The following is an 18,996-nucleotide window of genomic DNA, read 5'->3' as shown; positions in this document are numbered from 1 at the left end:
TTACATCATCAGTTGGTACATCATCACATTTACTTGCTTCCTGATCTTTCCCTTGCTTGATGTCACTTCAGTGCAGTATACGCCTGGACGGGACCGTCCTAGACTGCTTTCCAGTTCCTTCCAGGTCTGACCTCACTACAATGACATTTCCTTCAGCCTGTTTTGCCCCAGACATGAATTCATCAATCACTACATTTGGTGACCCCCGGTGAAGCATCCGGTCCATCTGTACCGATCTCGTTGAAGTGCTAACTCCTTTCATCTCCTTTGTCCAGCCAACTTCTGCCCTAAAGGCATTGGCTCAGGCGGTGAGACGCCACATCTTCCTTTTCCTGTTCTGACACACTGCTAAGACCTGCTGTGGCAATGGGTAACGTGGGCAATAAAGACTTAACGTTATGTGACTACCAAGCTGTCCGGACCTATAGCCTATGTGGACCCTTGGGCGCCCTAGCCCCGTCTGACTAAACCGCTCATCAGCACTAACCTTAACTCTCAGCAGCCCCTCCTACAATTAACCCTCTATGAGCCTCCAATCAGATCCCACTAGTATGCCCCCACCTAGTGGCCCGCAACATAGTTACAACTACTCAACCTATGGGGAACTATATACTAAAAGTGCCCTCCTCTAATGTCCCGAGAAGGATGCACTAACTTTCCTTTACTATGCATACACAAATGACACATGATATACATGCAATATTATCATACAGAAATATGAGGCAAAATATACAGATGTCAATACAATGGTAACACATTCAAGTGGCAATACCATAAGTAATGAGCAGTAATACATAATTATAAATGTAGCAGTACCGCAGGCAATAATCATAAAAACTCATCTGTAAACATTACGAACTGGAAGACAATCATAGGGAAGGGAGGCATGAGAGACATAATATTTTACCCTCCTACACCATAATACATCAACCAGACTAACGAGATAATACGACCAAGGGTAACAAAAAATACTAAACATACAAATATACACACACATAAACAACAGAGGTATGCACTGGAGAGTAGAGGATGGGGTAAAACCAAATTAGGAGAAGAAAGGGAATTATCTCACTCTCAAAACCTAGCAACAGTCACAGATAAATCCACCAAACGCCTTCTCCAATAACTACCAACAACAACCTCCCGCCATGCAGCAAAAGATATCTTTGACAATGAGTGCTAGCCAGGACTCAGTTTATATAGGAGATGGGAGTGCTAACAGTGAACAGCTGAGAGCTTTAGCTCCTGGAGTTCTCAACAGAGTAGATTAAACCCTGCACTGCCCAAAGAAATTTACACCGTTTAATATGAAGGTGAAGTGCTTCTATTCCGTGCAGGAATAGGATAAATTAGACTCCGCGGTCTTCTGGTTTCCCTCTTTGGGAGTAAACCTGTGACAGTTTGCCACTCCCTTCTCCTATATAAACTAAGCATTTCCAGAGTTAGATTCATGCTGGTTCAGGAGATGGTGGTGTGTTGTTTGAGAAAGAATTTGGTGGATTTATCTAAGACTTTCTAGTTTTTGGTTGTGTGCATATCCTCTCCTTCTCTTACATTTTTCCCCATCCTTCACTCCCTGGTATCTCCCTCTGTTTGTGAGTCCATTTTTTGTTTGATTGAAATTTTCCTTTATCCCTCTTTGTATTAACTTGTTAGTCTGGTTGGTGTATAGTCATACACTACTACTCCACTCTTCCCTGGGTAGGGGATGGGAACAGACTGAGCGGATACAGGAGCTCAGCAAAATACACGGTCTTAACCATTAGAAGTAATCCGGGGAACAGGGATAGCTAGGGCACCCCAGCTTTAAGGACAGGAAAGGAGCCCCTGGCCCCGGGATACCCTACAATACAGTAACGACAGTGTCGTAATCAGATCTCTGTAATGCTCAGGGAAGGAATCTACCAAACAGCATCATTTTCTCTGTTTCTAATCACTTTGTTAGGATTGTGGTACAAGACTGGTTTCCAGATAGATAACAGGTAACAAATAAACACAATATGAGACAAGGGGGCTATGGACAAAATCAAATGTGACATCACTAATATGCCAGCAAAAAGGTACAGTGTGTAGGAGATGAAGTAGAAGCAAAGGTAGCCAGTCCAGAAATCGCCAATGTGTGAGGCTTACCTTGTAAAGTCCTTTTTTTCTGATTTGGGACTGGACGGTATGTATGAGTCACACATACTCCAGGCCAGGGCCTGTCTAGAAGGCGTGGCCTTGCTCTATACACTTGCCAGAAGTGTGTACAACTTATACATACCCTCCAATCCCTGGTCAAAAACCGGCAAATCCCCGGTGACAGCAGACTTAATGATTTGGAAAGGACAACATCTTTAAGCCCCAGGCCTGGATGGGTACAAAGACCCTGTTGAGTTGGTGCAGCTAGCAGGATGGCATGTGCGGAGCAAGGACGTGGCACACTCAGGAATCTTAGAAGCAGCAGGGTGGATGGAGAGGAAGTGAGCAGGCATTAAAGCCTGTAAAGCGCAGTGTGCACAGAAGGTGGAGTGTATCTGTAACACTATGGCCAGCACCCCTGCATTGTTTTCCTTTGCCCCTCCATGCAGAGACGATGGCATACTCACAACCCTGGCCCCAAAGTGTTGTCCACTGAATGTTCTTTGCTTCCTGCACCCTGGTCTGTGCGTGCGTGCCACATTTCTTAAAGGGACAGTGCGCACATATACATAGATGCCCTCAACCTATAGCTGAGAAACATTTAGTGTTAATGTTCACCTGCAAGATGGCTCCCAGGGAATAGCTAACAGACATCTTGTCTAAAAGAGTCCCTCTCACTTAGGGAGTCTCCAAGCAACACATTTAGTTCACTAGGTAGTGTGGTGTTCTACCAGTGCAGTTGTTAGTTCCCCTGGTCCTGGCATGGCCAATGTCCTGAACCCGAACTCTTTGTTCCAGTGTGGCCAGGTCCTGAACCCTAACTTCTGGTCCCGGTGTGGCCAGTGTCCTGAACTCAAACCCCTTGTCCTGGCGTTCTAGTCCTAAATGTGTTTTCCGAGTTTCTGGACTGCTACAACTAGTCTCCAAACACTGAAGCCACATCAGTGACACCTGAACCCTGAAGCCATTAAGGGGGTGCCTGAATCCTTTCTGTCCCTCCGTGTCAGTAACAGTTCTGCTTGAGGATCCAGAAATTAGTAGTCTGAATGGAGTCTGAGTGCATATCCATGTCTGCGTACCTGACCCCTGGGGTAAGCAGCTGCAATACGGGGGACTCCCAGAAATGGTACCTGACGGTTACCTGCAGCCAAGCCTGACTCCACCATCAGGAACCCCAGTGAACACCTGGTAGCTGCTTAGCTACACCCCTCCCAGCGAAGCCCAGCCCGTGGCACAGTGGATTCACGTAACCACATGGGCCACCTACGTGCGTAATAGTATCAAACTGAAGTCTTGAATGATAATGTTAAGACAAAGGTGTGCCCTAATGGACCTTAAATAGGATCATGGAGATGACATCACTGAGACATACCAGGCAACCTGAAAAAACCTACATGCAGCACAACAGAGGGGAGAGAAACGAGGTGGAAAAAGCAGAGCCTGGCATACCCTGGAGAGGGGTGCAGCACATTGGAAGTCAACAAGATAAAAATTTACCAGTGAACATACATAAAAGCAATTGGACAGCTCAGAAGTCATAACAGATATCATAGCCTCAGTGATTTGTAAATGTGAATCTGTGGGATGTCCTTTTTTTAATAAAATCGAACAATATTTTTAAGTGTATGCCGGTGATCTCCTTTCTACCTGTGCCCCTAAAGTACATGCACCAGCAGACAAACACCCATTGGAGATGCCATATTTTGGTGAACTCCCCTCTTTTGATTAAAGTTTATGAAAAGGAATATGTCTATCAAATAATACATGTCATCTTCATTACTGGCGTAACTTGAAGCCCCTTCGCCTTCATTGCAGGAAGTCTTAGAGACGCACAGTCTGTCATTAGCCTTCAGTATCTCTTTTTTTGTTGCTTTTGTGAACATTTTATAGTAGTATTAGCAGCTGGCACTTCAGTTTCTCATTGTTGTATTTGTTTCATTTACTGCAGAGACAAAGTTGTGCGAATCATTCCTCATAGCGAGAAAGAAGTGAATGAAGTGAAGAATTTGTGCAGTCAGTTGCAGGTAAGGCCGTCACCTCCTCCCAAACATTGCTGTACCTCCAGTGCCAGAAATTAGCTTAGACAGAGCAGACTAGTAGATTGTCGTACTCATCTATAAAGCCTCATCCTCCCACAAAAATAGATCTGTAACTGAACAAAGGATTTAGACATGTTGGTATTGGACACGCTACAATGTGAAGAACAATAAGTCCATAATTATAATTAATCAAACAATGATTATAATATAGAAAAAACTTAGAAATTAGTAAAATTAAAAGTTACGTACACTCTTGTGCTATTTTATTATTCACTTAAATGTATGCATTTGTGTCTGTAAAGCATAGGTTTTTTCATTAATGTTTTAATTAGTTTGGCTTCTACAGCCTCTGTGTATCACAGTTCACAGCTGCATTAAAGGGAATCTGTCAGCAAGTTTTTGCTATGTCATCTGTGGACAGCATGATGTAGGGGTTAAAACACAGATTTCAACAATGTGTCAGTTGTAAGGCTGTGTGCTGTTTACTTACAATGAATATTTTATCATTAGGACATTATCATTGCCTGGACTACAACAGCACTTGAGCTCTGGGTCAACTTCGACCCCTCTTGTGAAAAGCAGCTCACTGTCAGTAGACCTAGAGGCTGGCATGGTGAGGGCAGCTTTCTCTGCTCTACTTCATACTGCATCGAAGAACTCTAATTGCTGCACCCAGTAAACTTTGGGTGTTTTCACACTACCTTCTGCCATCCGTTCGTTGGTCTCATTGAAGGTTTACATCCAAACTACCTCAAAACGGGATTTAGGCGTAGGCACTGATGGGGCTATAGACTATAATGGTGCAGACAGAGCTAACATGCATTCTGACATGCATAATTAATGGGTGTGTACGCCTATTGGAGACAGACATCCAGATGCCATCTACTACATCTGAGTGTCTTCCCCCTTTGCATATGTAATGGAGTGGAGAAGCTGCTCACACTCCTCCTTGAATATTTGATTATCTTTGGTTACAGTATATAATGCATTGTGATATTTTGAAATGTTGTTTGTCTATTTTCTGCCCAACAACAGTGAGTTGGCAGCAGACAGTGTTAACGGTTGGGGAACAGCCCAGGATGGGAGGAGTCACATGGGCACACAGGTTTGCAATTTCCTGTTTGTAAGCAGATAGAGACAGTACTTGAGAAGTAGCAAACCCATGGTCTAACTACTTGCAGACCGGCTTGAAAAGAGGGGAGACCACAAGCCATGAGATAATATGTTCAGAACAAATGTAAAGAAACAATGGCAAATTGGATTCCAGGCAGTAAGCCTAGTGTAGACTAAAGGGAAGGACAAGGACCTTAGTCTAGGCCAGGATGGCCTTATTAAAAGGGAAATAATCACTCAGGTAAGCAGCAGGAAATGGACCTTATATGGACCAGAAAGACCATTTAAACGGTACAGGACCTTGCCCGGGGGGAGGGGCGGCAGAAGATCAGGGAGGCCTACTTAAAGGAGACTGATCAGAAGGATCAATAGGACTTAAGTAAACAATTATCTATAAATGAAAGGAAGGTTTGTTCGCCATAATGGGACAAGAGTTCCCCAAGGGAGATCTGAAGATGCAGTGGTACAGCAAGGATCCTGTGACCCTCATAAAATGGACTTTGAAGACACTAGTGAGAAATCATGCAAAAGCACCTTAGCCAGTGGGGTCCTCACAAGTCAGTTGGGAACTGAGAGTACCTGTGAGGGAAAATATGGAGCTTACATTAATGGCTTGCTAGACTGTTATGAATTGTATGGAAAGGAATGTGTCACCATAAGTAACCAGAAAGTGCCTATCTCTCCTTACTGCAAATTAAGTATTCATAAAGTGCTTTGCCTACTATCTGATGTATATACTTCTCATCAAGTAATTGTTTACTAAATATATATTGTTAGACTTTGGTCTACCTCATTCATCTCCATACCATCTCATCCTGGTCTGCCCAACCAAATCGCAGTATGCGTCTGCAGAGACGTATCGCCACGGTAACATCAGCACACACACCGCACCAGGACCACCATTTTCATGTAGTGATGTGGGGTGCTTTACACAATCAATAAAATGGATGCCATACTAGTGTTAAAAAAGGATACAGACAAATTAGATGAAAAATCGGATTCAGCAAATTGACAAAAAATGGACACTCAAATCAAGCTTCTTAAGGTGTTTGATAATTATGTTTTTACTAGATGGAGGCCCGGTAATGTCACGATGGAGGCAGGCTGTCATGGTCACGTGTCTCTGGACGCAGCGGTTACCGCAAGGCGACCCCATAACACACGTGACCCTGGATACACCGCCTCCAGTGGGGCGCATTTAAATAATAAAACGTGCAGGTGGATACGCCGCCTCCACCTGGCGAATTTAGGTATTACACGTTATACAATAATCTGATAATAAAGGGGGAACTTGGGTAACATTAACAATGGTGGGCCCTGCGATAGGGAATGGGGGACGTGGAGACCTCCTAAGCTCCCCTGAGCCAGTGTCCCTGCACTCCTTACATTCCCTATACAGGCTCCGCACCTGTTGCCGCACGCGAACCTTAAACCCTTGCTCGCCCTGACCCTAAACCCTCACTAGGGAATAGGTCGGTGCGGAGACTAATCCCACCACTGCACTAACAACACACATGAGGAAAAAGACAATACAGGGGAAACACCACTTAGCTTTGCTCTGTTGCGTACGCTCCTAGCAACAGAGCCCACCACCTGTGTGCATCTTCTCCTCCACCCGGATCCATCACCATAACCGGATCCTTCACCTTAGTGCAGCCTTGGAGCAGAGTCCACCACCAGTTGCTGCTGCTTAGTAACAGAGTCCCCAAGATGAGTCCAGCTTCTGCCACGAAGTCAAGCATGCTTGAGTCCAGCTCAGCAGCCAAGTCCCACATGGTGAGTGCCACTCTCCATAGTCGCCACTCCACCAGTCCATGCAGACACTTCCCGCCGACACCATCACTGCGACCCCACCACGCCATGCCAGCCCTTCGTCCAGACACCATAGCTGAAACACGTCCCCCCTGGCTAAGCTGTGCAGGACTCCTCTCCAGCTCCATCCTTCCACCAGGCTCTCAAACTCAGAGTGAACACAATCTCACAATATCACAGGCAGTGATTGCACACCCCTAGCACACCTTTATAGGGTGTCACACCTGATGCATAATTACGTGCACAAAAACCTAAAGTGCAATACCACTAACCACCACCGGGGACAGTCAAGACACCTTGGAACTTTCCAAAGTAAAAAAAAGTTCACCCAGTGCAATTTAAAACTGTCAGATCATGACACAGGCTTTGCAGTGTTGAGAATCTCTCCCCCCATGTGCTCACCCACCTATCCATTCTCTCTTTCCCCATGTGCTGACTTCTCCCTCGGACTTCTCCCGTCTGTGCTTTCTTCTTTGACCTGTCTACCGTCTCTCTCCTTCCTGTGCTGTGTTCTCCCCTCATGTACTGTCTGTCAGGGTCCTTACATCGCCGTCGTACAGCCTGTGCTAAGCAGGGACTCACCCGCACCGTAGGGACCCCTGGAGGCAAGAACAGCCGGACAATAACGATGCACGGGTGTAATGTCCGTCTGCGGTTCTGGGCTGCAGTAAGACAGCACCCCGAGCAACCCCAATACCCTTTACCCCTATACAGGGATCTGGATTTACAACAGAGCCCAGGAGGTAGCTGTCTGAATATGAGCAGCGGCCAGAGCAGGACGGTCGTCAGGGAAGTACAAAAACGGCAGGCAATAGCAGAGTCAAATTCAGGCCAAGGTCAGAGTCAAAAACCAGGAGGGCTGCAGAGGTACAGAATCGTTAGGAAGTAGCAGAGTCAGAATATCCAGGCCAAGGTCACAAACCAGGAGAGTAGCAGAAGTACAAAATCATCAGGCAAAAGAGGGGTCAGAAATCCAGGCTGAGGTCAGAGTCAAACAGAAATCAATCACTAAGTAGCACACAGGGGAACCAAGAATATATCCGGCGGCTTGCAAGACCAGTCCCAAGGTATTTGAGGGATCAGGTCATCCCTCACAGGTTCCTGGACTGGTGATGTCATTAGGGCCGCCCCCAGGACCAGGCTAGATGGTGAAGCAGTAACCCCCTGACGACTGACAGAGGGGCGGAGCCTGCGCCCACCAGATGCCTGCGCAGGAGCCACTTCTCTGTCACCACCATAACTCACGGGCGAACCACGGCGCCTCCCAGTGGCCGAGGCAGGAACAGCCGTCCCCGAGTCTGACGGTGAAGTGGCGGTCCGGCGCCTCCTAGTGGCCGTGACCGGAACAGCAGGCCCCGAATCCAACGGTGACGTGACAGACCGGCGCCTCCTAGTGGCTAAAGCTGGGACCATAGGCCCTGAGTCTGACGGCGACGTAATAGAACCACGGCGCCTCCCAGTGGTCGAGGCAGGAACAGCCGTCCCCGAGTCTGACGGCGAAGTGGCGGTCCGGTGCCTCCTAGTGGCTGCGACCGGAACAGCAGGCCCCAAATCTGACGGAGACGTGACAACGGGACCTAAATGTAGAAGTTTAGAAAGCAGGCACAGGACCTACGGTCATGTGAACGGTCATGTGACTGCAAAGGGGCAGGGCTTAGCGTCCTGCTTTCAGAGGAGGAAGAAAACTCAGAGTCGGGCAAAGCAGAGGTCAGGCACAATACAGGCAAGCGAGGTACAGGAGGGATAAACAGACGGAAGGTCAGACAAAGCCAAAGGTCATACACAAGATATCAATATAGTACCATGGATGAGACAGAACGGACAGTCAGGGCCAAGCAGCGCTCAAAAAACAAACGGACATAGAAGGTACCAGGCAGAATCCAAAGCGATATCCAGAGAACAGACCGAGTCATACACAGAGAATCAAGCAACCAGAACACAGCACTAACAAACTCAGGGGTCACCACACAATGCCAAGGGCGAAAGTATGACTGACGGGGGATGGGAGCTTCCTGAGGCTATAAGAAGCCTCCCCAGAACCAATGAGAGGCCACCATAATAGGTCCCAGGTGTGCAGGTGAGAGTCTGCACTGCGATCAGAACATTAACCCCAGAAGTGCCGGTCACCCAGCACTGGTATCATGACACTGTCCTGTTAGAGCTGTCTCCCCCCTGTGCTCTGTCTCTCTCACCCCTGTGTCTAACTGTGTACAGAACATACCATAGCTCCTGGGCAGGGGAGGAAGCAAAATACAATACTGATATTACAGCAGGAGATCGCAGAGGATACATTTTGTGAGGTAAAATATTGTTTAAAAACCATCAGTGAAATATTTTGCCTCAAAAAATGAATCCTCTGTGATCCCCTGCTGTAATGTCAGTATTGTCTTTTGCTTCCTCCCCTGCTCAGGAGATGTGGTATGCTCCATACACGGTCAGACACAGACAGTTTTTAAAATGAACTTTTGTTCGTGGGAAAACCCCATTAATGTGACCGGATTCCTCTGCCTGTAGACACGTCGCGCATCTGCCGCCGAGATCAGCTGAATGATTCACTGCTCAGGCGCAGTGCGACGGTGTTCCGCTGGTGGTACCGTGCAAGAGGCTGTGTGAGTGTGAGTGAGTGTGTGAGAGTGTGTGGTGTGTACGGTGTATAGAGTGTGTGTGTGGTGCGACGGTGTCCCACTGGTGGTACCGCACAATAGGTGGGAACCAGCAGCAGTTTACATATTGAGACACCCATCACTTTGGTGTCCCAATATGGCAGACGGTAACCATCCTCCGCTTGTAATTCTGGGATACTGTGACATCTGGATAGAACAGGAAATGAAAATATTACAAGACAATTATATAAATAAATATTACATATTTTCTGGTCATGTCCTAAAGTAATCGACATGTGGAAAGAAGTAGCTGCTGCATTTTAAAATGGGGATAAGTGTCCTGTCAGGGACAAAACTTCCCCATTCTTCCAATCGGTGCAGTTTCTAATGATCAGACCTAAGCGATCACCTATCCTGTGGAGTCCATGGATCAGCAATAACTTGTTTTAACCATAGAACCTTTACTGTAATGTAAAATACCGTATTTGTGCATCCCAGTTATGGGGGCACACACACAGTAGACGTGCAGGAGCCCCTATGTTTTACAGTCAATGCTCCACTATAATGGGGATAACGACTTACAGATATTTGCATATAGCTGTAGTGTGGGCACCTAGAGTCCATTCCCCTGGTGAGCCCCAGACACCCCAGTCTGACCCTTGTTAATATGATCACTGCACCACTAGATGAATTCATTGGGGAGTGTAATTTGTAAAATGATTTCACATATAGGGGTTTTCTGCTGTTCTGGCATCTCAGGAGCTCTTCCAATGTGACATGGCAGCTTCAAACCATTCCAGAAAAATCTGAACTCCAATATGGCGCCTCTTTCCTTCTGAGTTTTACACTATGCCTCAAAAGAAGTATTCCCCCAAATATGGTGTATCAGCATATTGAGGAGAAATTTCACTATAAATTGTATGGTGCAATTTTTCCTGTAACCCTTAGGAAAATGCAAAATTTGGGGCCAAAATAACATTTTTGTGGTAAAATGTGATTTTTTTTTATTTTCATGGCTCAACGTTATAAACTTCTATGAAGCACCTGGGGGTTGAAGATGCTCACCATGCATCTAAATACATTCCTTTAGGGGTCTAGTTTCCAAAATGGGATCATTTGTGGGGGGTTCCCCTGTTTAGGCACATCCGGGGCTCTCCAAATGGGACATCACGTTCGCAAATGATTCCAGGAAATTTTACATTGAAAAAGTCAAATGACGCTCCTTCCCTTACGAGCTGTGTCATGCATACTCAGGAGAAATTGCACAGCAAACTGTATGGTACAATTTCTCCTGTTACCATTATGAAAATGCAATATTTTGTGCTGAAAAAAAATTTATGGGGAACATTGTTTTTTTATTTTTCCGGCTCAACGTTATAAACTTCTGTGAAGCAGCTGAGTATTCAAGGTGCTCACCACACATCTAGATCAGTTCCTTGAGGGGTCTAGTTTCCAAAATGGTGTCACTTGCGGTGGATTTTCACTGTTTAGGCACATTAGAGGCTTTCCAATTGCGACATGGCGTCCAGCAAATTTTGCATTCAAAAAGTCAAATGGCGCTCCTTCCCTTCCAAGCTCTGCCGTGCGCCCAAACAGTGGTTTTCTCCATCATATGGGATATCAGCATGCTCATGAGAAATTACACAACAATTTTGGCATCTATTATTTCCCATTACCCTTGTCAAAATAAAAAATATTTGGATCTGAAGGAAATTTTTTGTGAAAGAAACTTCAGTGTTCCTTTTTTTCCACATTCCAAAAATTCCTGTGAAGCACCTGAAGAGTAGTCCCTAAAAAAATGGTTTTGTAAATTTTGCTGTAAAAAAAAGAAATCACTGGTCAACGTTTAACCCCTATAACTTCCAAACAATAAAAATTTTGGTTCCAAAATTGTGATGATGTAATGTAGACCTGTGGGAAATGTTACTTATTAAGCATTTTGTGTGACTTATTGTATCTCTGTGATTTAAGGGCATGAAAATTCAAAGTTGGAAAATTACGAAATTTTCTAAATTTTTTTTTTTTTTTCCATTTTTTTTCCACAAATAAATGCAATATCAAAGAAATGTTATCACTATCATGACTAGCATGAAGTACAATATGTCATGAAAATTAATCTCAGAATCACCGGGATCCGTTGAAGCGTTCCAGATTTATTACTTCATAAAATGAAAGTGGTCAGAATTGCAAAAATTGGCCTGATAAGGTGCAAACCCCCTTAAGGGGTAAAGGGGTTAATAGGCTATAGGGACACATTTCTTAATATCACTGTAAGACATTTCACCTTTCTGAGATTACAAGTGATGCCTGTCCCCCGTGTGTGTCTGTGTCATTGCGTACAATACATGAATGTGATTGACAGGTTAGTTCTTGCACTGCAGGTGGATCTGTGGCAGCCCAGCAGTTTCAGCAACATCCTAAATAACACCATCACTGATGTTCACATATCTAATATCAGCTCTGAGGCTTTGCTGACATACCTGAGAAAAGCCAACGTGCAGCACAGGTAAGGGCATGTGCAAAACTAATAGATACGATAACTCATATAAGTTATTTATCAAGAAAAAAAGGCAGCTCTTTCCTCTCGATTACACCATCGCTTTACTCGTATATATATCAATATTTTATGCCAAAAACACATACACAAATCTGGTGCATTTTACCAATCTTTTTAGCTATGCCACATTTTCTACACACTAATAAATACCTGAGATTGAGGCATAAAGTATGGTACATTTAAAAGATAGTAAATGTGGTGCATGCAATATATTACATTTTTTTTCTCTATATCTACTTAACAGTACATTCCAGCACTGAAATTTAATGGGTTGTCCTGTGAAAACTAAAAATATGTGATAATTTTTTAAATATGGGTGTGGACTTATTTAACGGTGGAACACTATTAGAATGGAGCGGCATTGAACATGCTCTACCTGAGCTCCATTCAATTCCTTTGAGGCTACTAAAGGGAATATGTAAGCAAGATTTTGCTATGTAATCTGAAGACAGCTGGAGACTGAGGCTGAAGCACAGAATTCGGAGATGTGTCACTTATCAAAGTATGTCATGTTGTTTACTAACTGTGAAGGAATTGTCACTAAGAGATTAACATTGCAGAACTAGTCTGGCAACTAAACACTTCACCGTCTATGGACTTTGTACATGAAGAGCCTGGTATGGGCGGGGCTAGCTTCCTCAGCTTTGCTTCATTCTAAATCTAAAAGCTCTGAGTGTTTGAGAATGGTTGCACCTAGTAAACTAAGTGATACATCTTTGGATTCAGTGTCTCTTCACCTACAACATGCTGCTCTCAGATGAGGTAGCAAAAACCTGCTGACAGATTGCCTTTAAGCGCTACACTCTGGTTTTCTTTTAGTCCTAAACCATAAATGGAGTCGAGGTTGGGCATGCAGCTTGCTGTTCCATTTTGTTATCCAAACGTTTTATTGGAGTTTTAATAAATGGGGAAGAGGTGTAGGGGAGGGAAGGAAAGATGAAAAGAAGGAAAAGAGGAAGGACAACAATGTCCAAATGTAAAGAATACATAAAATGTAACTTGTTAATGCAGAAGCATATTATACAATGAACTATTACAAAGGTAAGTATTTAAGCATATAATATATTAAACTTGTTCCAAGCCAAAGACCTAACCCCAAAGGGGCCTAGGCAGGCGCACTCTGGTTGAAGACCTTAAGAGAACAGCTCCAGCCATCTAGACCATTTCCTAGCATGCTTGGCAAATTGATCATGCATATGTGCAAATTTCAGTTCAAAGGAATGATGAAGGCTAATTTTGTCTATAATATCGTTATTTTGTGGAGTTTTTGGATTTTTCCAAAGGAAAGCTATATTGGAAACTAGGAAAATGTGCATAATCAACAGCCTGTTAGTAGGGTCAATTTTGTCAGCGTCTAGAGAAAGGGCCAGACGATGAGACAAAATAAGTCGCGTTTCTAAGATAAAATCGATAAGATTTTAAACCTTTCTCCAAAAGGGAACAATTTGGGGACATTGCCAAAATACATGCAAAATATTTCCTGGCTTTCCACAACCCCTCCAACGGAGCGGAGAATTGTCAGGGTTGATTCTATGGAGTCTTACAGGGGTATAATACCATCTCGTCAAAAGTTTGAAGTGGGTCTCTTGTAGTGATAAGGAAATGGTAGAGGCCTACGAGAGGGAGCATGCCTGTTCAAGGTCAGGAGGGTCAATTATTGTATGTAACTTGTTTTCCCATTTGATAATATTTTGAGTCTTGACCACTGCAAAGCTATTATTACACCACTTGTAAGTATACTCAAAACTCCAGAAAATATTATGGTCTATATTACAAATAAGATTAACTGCTGGTTCAGAAATTCTTGGTGAAATAGCAAGGAACTCAAGGAGTTTATCTTTAAGGATGACATATTGTAAGAAAGCAGGAGTAGTAGACTGAAATCTATTCTTGAGTTTGTTATAAGGTGTACAAAGTGCACCATCGTATAAATCTTTGAGTCTTTTGAGACCAAGTGCTGACCAAACGGGGTCAATAGTCTGATTGGATGCTTGAAAAATAACTGATAAGGTCAAATTTTTTAATGTGACTTCTTTATTAGAGGCTTTTTTTGGAACAGAAAATTTTTTCCAAGCTTCAGAAATAGCTTGAAAAATTGGATGAGAGTTTTCAGTTAATTTTTTATGAAGGAGTTGGTTCAGAATTAGTAGGTGAAGAGGTTTATAATTGTTAAAAGACAATTCTAGTTCATGTCAAGCTGGTGTCTTATCATGTGGCCACCAGAATGCGCTTTGTTTTACTAAATTTGCAGTGTAATAAGCCGTGATATTTGGGGAACAAGCTCCACCATAAGATTTATGATTGTAGAGAATGTTTTTTGCTATTCTGGGTCTTTTGTTATTCCATATAAAGGAATTCAATGAGGCTTGGAGATTTGTAAGAGAAGAAGTGGGAACTTTTAAAGGAAGAGAGCGAAGTAGATATAGGATTTTTGGGAAGATGCATGATTTAACCATCATGATTCTTCCCCACCAAGAGAGTCCATCATCTCTAGATATTCGAAATTAATTAAAAAAACTTTTTGGTAAGAATCTCTAAGTTTAATTTTATAAGAGAGTTTATATTTTTGACAAATTTTAGGCCTAGGTATGTCAGCCCATCAGTAGCCCAACCCAAAAGCGAGAGGCCCTCAATTTTTCCTTGGTCTATTCCCAGGTTAAATCCAAGTATTTTGGATTTAGAGACGTTTATTTTAAAATAAGAGACCTTGGAAAAAGTCTGGATTAGAGTTTGTAAGGCAGTGATAGAGTTGCTTGGATCGGTAAGGGTAAGAATTATATCATCTGCATAAATTGCTATTTTAAAATCTCTATGCAAGGTTTTAATTCCTGAGATCTTTGTACTATTCCTGATTAATTGGGCCAGAGGTTCAATGGCCAATGCGAAAAGCAATGGTGACAAGGGGCAGCCCTGTCTAGTCCCATTACCTATATTAAACGAAGGGGAAAGATGATTGTTGGAATATACCCTCGTCCCAGGGCCGGAGGACAAAGCCATAATACCTCCCGTGAGTCGAGAATTCATTCCAAATTTTTTGAGAGTCGCTTCGAGATAAGACCAATTAAGGCGGTCAAACGCTTTCTCAGCATCAAGAGAGATAACAGTGGCTTTGAGGTTTTTCGAGGAAATGAGCTTAATTATGTTAATGAGCCTTCTCGTACCATCTATGGATTGTCTTCCTTTAATGAAGCCTATCTGATCGTTGGAAATTAGGTGTCGGGAGAAATTGATTTAGTCTATTAGCCAAGATTTTTGCGTAAATTTTTACATCTGTGTTGATGAGGGATATAGGTCTATAATTAAAAACTTGGCTAGTGTCAGAATTTGGTTTAGGGATTACGACAATGGTCGCTTCCAGCATCTCTTTGGGAAATTGACCTGATTGGAAAGCTGTATTAAATACTTTTACAAGGTGAGGGGCCAATAAATTACTAAAGGAATTGAAATAATCATTACTAAACCCGTCTGGTCCGGGTGATTTAAATGTTTTACTTTTTTTATAGTTTCCAGGACTTCTTGTTCAGTGAAGGGAGAAGACAAAAAAGATAAGTCTTCAGAGTTGAGTTTTGGAAGGTTCATGCTGGAAAGGAATGATCCAATCTCTGAGGTAGTTGGCTGCAAATTAGGATTTTCCTGATTAATATTATACAGATTTTTGTAATAATCGGCAAAAGCCTTTACAATATCTTTAGGGTGGACCAGAGATGTACCATTAGAGGAAGTTATAGTGTCAATTCTATTCCGTATATTCTAAATTCTGTTTGACATGTATTTTGAAGGGCAATTTATAGATAAGTAATGCTTGCATTTTGCCAATCTAATAGCGGAGTCGTAAAAATTGAATGAGTTTCCTTAATTGCATTCTAAGATCGGTAAGTTCTGATAAAACAGCTTGTTTGCTAGAGGAAACAGAGGATCGACAAAGTTCCTCTTCTTTATATTTAATTGACTGTTATAGGGTAAGGATTTTATCCCTGTTAACTTTTTTTTATCTGGAGGAAATTTGGATCAAAACTCCCCTCAATACCGCGTTGTGAGCGTTCCAACAGGAAAATGGATTTAGGAGGACGGAGTCGTTTTCACTAAAATAATTCTGTAAGGCTGAGCTGATTTCAGATTTGGTGGAGGGGTTATGAAGCAAAGAGGAGTTGAATTTCCACATGAATTGGGGGTGAGTTGGAGGCCCTATTGTCAATTCTGCAGTTACCGGAGAATGATCTGAAATAGATTTATTAAGTATGGAGACTGAGGAGAACGTTGGCAAGGAGAAGACATCTGGGAGTATCAAGTCTATTCTAGAGGCCGACTGATGGCCACCTGAAAAATGAGTAAATTCTCTAGATGTGGTGTTCAAACAGCGGAATGAGTCGAATAGCTTGTGATTATAAATCCAGCTGTTCAAGGATTGCAATCTTTGCCTGCTGGGGGAGGTGGAGTCTAGTGTATTATCTGGCACCATATTAAAGTCACCTAATAAAAGTAGAGTTCCTGAGCGTAAGGTGTCGATTTTTTTCATTAGCTTATTTAGGAAGCTAAGTTGTCTGATGGTGGGAACATAAGTATTAACTATTGTGAAGTTGTGGCCGTTCAATTTGCATAGGAGAATATGATAGTGACCTTTTACGTCCTTGACTTCAGAGAGAGATTCAAAGGAAATTGAATTACCAATCAGTGTTAAAACCCCTGCTTTCTTTCGTGGGCCGCAAGACTCAAATACAAATGGGAAATTTTTGATATTTATAGAAGGGTGGTTGTCTTTTTTGAACTTAGTTTCTTGGAGGCATACAACCTCAGGATGTAACCCATGAATTTCTTTACCAAAGGAAAATCTCTTCCAAGGGCTATTTAGCCCCCTGACATTATAAGACACAACTTTTATTTTCATGTTACAAGAGTGGCAAGGACCGTATGAAGTGGGGTAGATGAAATAAGGAAACCAGAGGGCACCTACCTTTGAAGAACTTAGTTAACAAAAAAAAAAACTAAAACTGAAGACCTGCTGTTCCATTTTGTAACAGGTATAATAGTTGCCCATCACAGCTAAAAATTCATCCTTCTGCCAATTAGTGCGGGTCTAACTGGTCAGACACCCCCGATCACAGATCAGCAAGTTATCACCTATCCTACTTTATTTTCACTGGACAACCAATTTAAGTATTATTATATTTTGAAAAATGATTGACAAAAAATTCTGTAAATTAAAAGATTGTACACAAAAAATAAATGTTTGTGCTGTTTATGTACATGTTTTACCTCCCAGGAGGGTTTACTGCTTATATTGTAGAACTCTCTGCCTCAAATACAGACTGAATTAACAGCGACAAAATTGATCGTCCAGTATTTGCAGCTTGTTTCACTGAGCAATTAAACAAAGAATATACCTGAATTAGAAAGGAAGACTGAGGAAATAAATCAATATCTTTTAAGTGTTTGTGTACATAATGTTCTGCTGAGTAGAATAAATGCTTTATTTTATTATAAAACTGATGTACATTGTCATCCATATGTGAGGAAATTGTAAAATGAGTTTACTTATTGGCTCTTTTATGATATTATTCAGATTAACCAGCAAATCATTGTAGATCAATTTGAAATAGTGGAGCCCAGGACAGAGACCACTGAGGTCATAGTTAGCATATAGCTGCTATAAGGCCTCTAGAGGGTGAAGGGACCACATTGGTTCCCAAATTCTCATGGGTGGTATAAGCAATTTCTACTTACTTCAGCCCCCAGTGGGCCTCTGATGGTCCTTGGTGCAAAATTTGGACCTGGCCCCACACCCCCCATGTTGGTCAGATGTATGCATTGGTCAGATGTAGCATTCTACATTTCATGTTGGTCAGCTATATCATTCCAGATCCTATAAAGACATATGTGTCCACCCTCCTTGTAAGAATATCCCCCTCATCCAGACACATTGCTGTAATAATATCTCCAGTCCTGGCCCCTTCCTGTAATAATGTCCCCTGTGCTAATTCATTTCTGTAATAATGTCACCCCATTCTGGCCCCTTCCTGTAATAAAGCCCCCATCCAGGGCCTCTTTCCATAATTTTATCCCATTCTTGGCCCCTTTGTGTAATAATGTACCCCGTCTTGTCCCCATCCTGTAAATGTTCCTCATCCAGGGCCCCTTCCTGCTATAATGTCCCAGTTCCTGGTATAATATCTCCGATCATGGGCCCCTTCCTGGTATAATGTCCCCCATCCTAAGCCCCTTCCAGTAATGATATTCCCCATTCTGGGTCCCTTGCTGGTATAATGTTCCCTGTCCTGGGCATCTTACTGTAATATTGACCCCCATCTTGGCCCTTTCCTGTAACAATGTCCCCCTTCTTGGTATAATTTTTCAAATTATCAACCGTTGGAGAATAAATTAAATTTTATTTGACAAATCTCTCAATGGTAACAGAATTTTTTTAAAAAGGGGAAATGCACTGTTCTAAATTATTATGCACAGCTAACTCTCCGAACATTTTGTATGTTGTAAAGAACTGAAAATGGGCATTGTTGAATTTGCAACATTAAGAGGTCACACTTGCTTAAATCAAATCCATTTTGATCAAAAACATCTTAACAGACCAAGTTACATGTTAACATAGGACCCCTTCTTTTATATCATCTTCGCAATTCTTGCATCCATTGAACTTGTGAGTTTTTGGAGTTTGTGATTTAATATTTTTGCAGAACGTCAGAACAGCCTCCCAGAGCTGCTGTTTTGATGTGAACAGCCTTCCACCCTCAGATCTTTT

General features: G+C 42.7%; 1 protein-coding gene and 1 long non-coding RNA gene across 2 annotated transcripts in view; one reads left to right on the top strand and one right to left on the bottom strand.

Annotated features, from left to right (window-relative positions):
- Positions 1 to 18,996, top strand: part of CPA6 (carboxypeptidase A6) — a 186,243-nt gene that overhangs the window by 99,994 nt on the left and 67,253 nt on the right. The window contains exons 2-3 of the mRNA XM_073583855.1: positions 4,070 to 4,145; positions 12,070 to 12,194. Of these exons, the coding sequence (XP_073439956.1) occupies positions 4,070 to 4,145; positions 12,070 to 12,194 (201 nt within the window). The remainder of the gene's footprint in view (positions 1 to 4,069; positions 4,146 to 12,069; positions 12,195 to 18,996) is intronic.
- LOC141096937 (uncharacterized) overlaps positions 4,075 to 18,996 on the bottom strand; it is a 51,058-nt gene continuing 36,136 nt past the window's right edge. The window contains exon 4 of the long non-coding RNA XR_012233816.1: positions 4,075 to 4,273. This is a non-coding gene — a long non-coding RNA (uncharacterized lncRNA). The remainder of the gene's footprint in view (positions 4,274 to 18,996) is intronic.

The sequence above is a fragment of the Dendrobates tinctorius genome, unplaced genomic scaffold, assembly GCF_039654945.1.
Source record: "Dendrobates tinctorius isolate UK_male_01 unplaced genomic scaffold, ASM3965494v1 ptg000082l, whole genome shotgun sequence".
NCBI lineage: Eukaryota > Metazoa > Chordata > Amphibia > Anura > Dendrobatidae > Dendrobates > Dendrobates tinctorius.
Note: the sequence above shows the minus strand (reverse complement) of the source record. Positions and strands in the feature narration are given on the sequence as shown.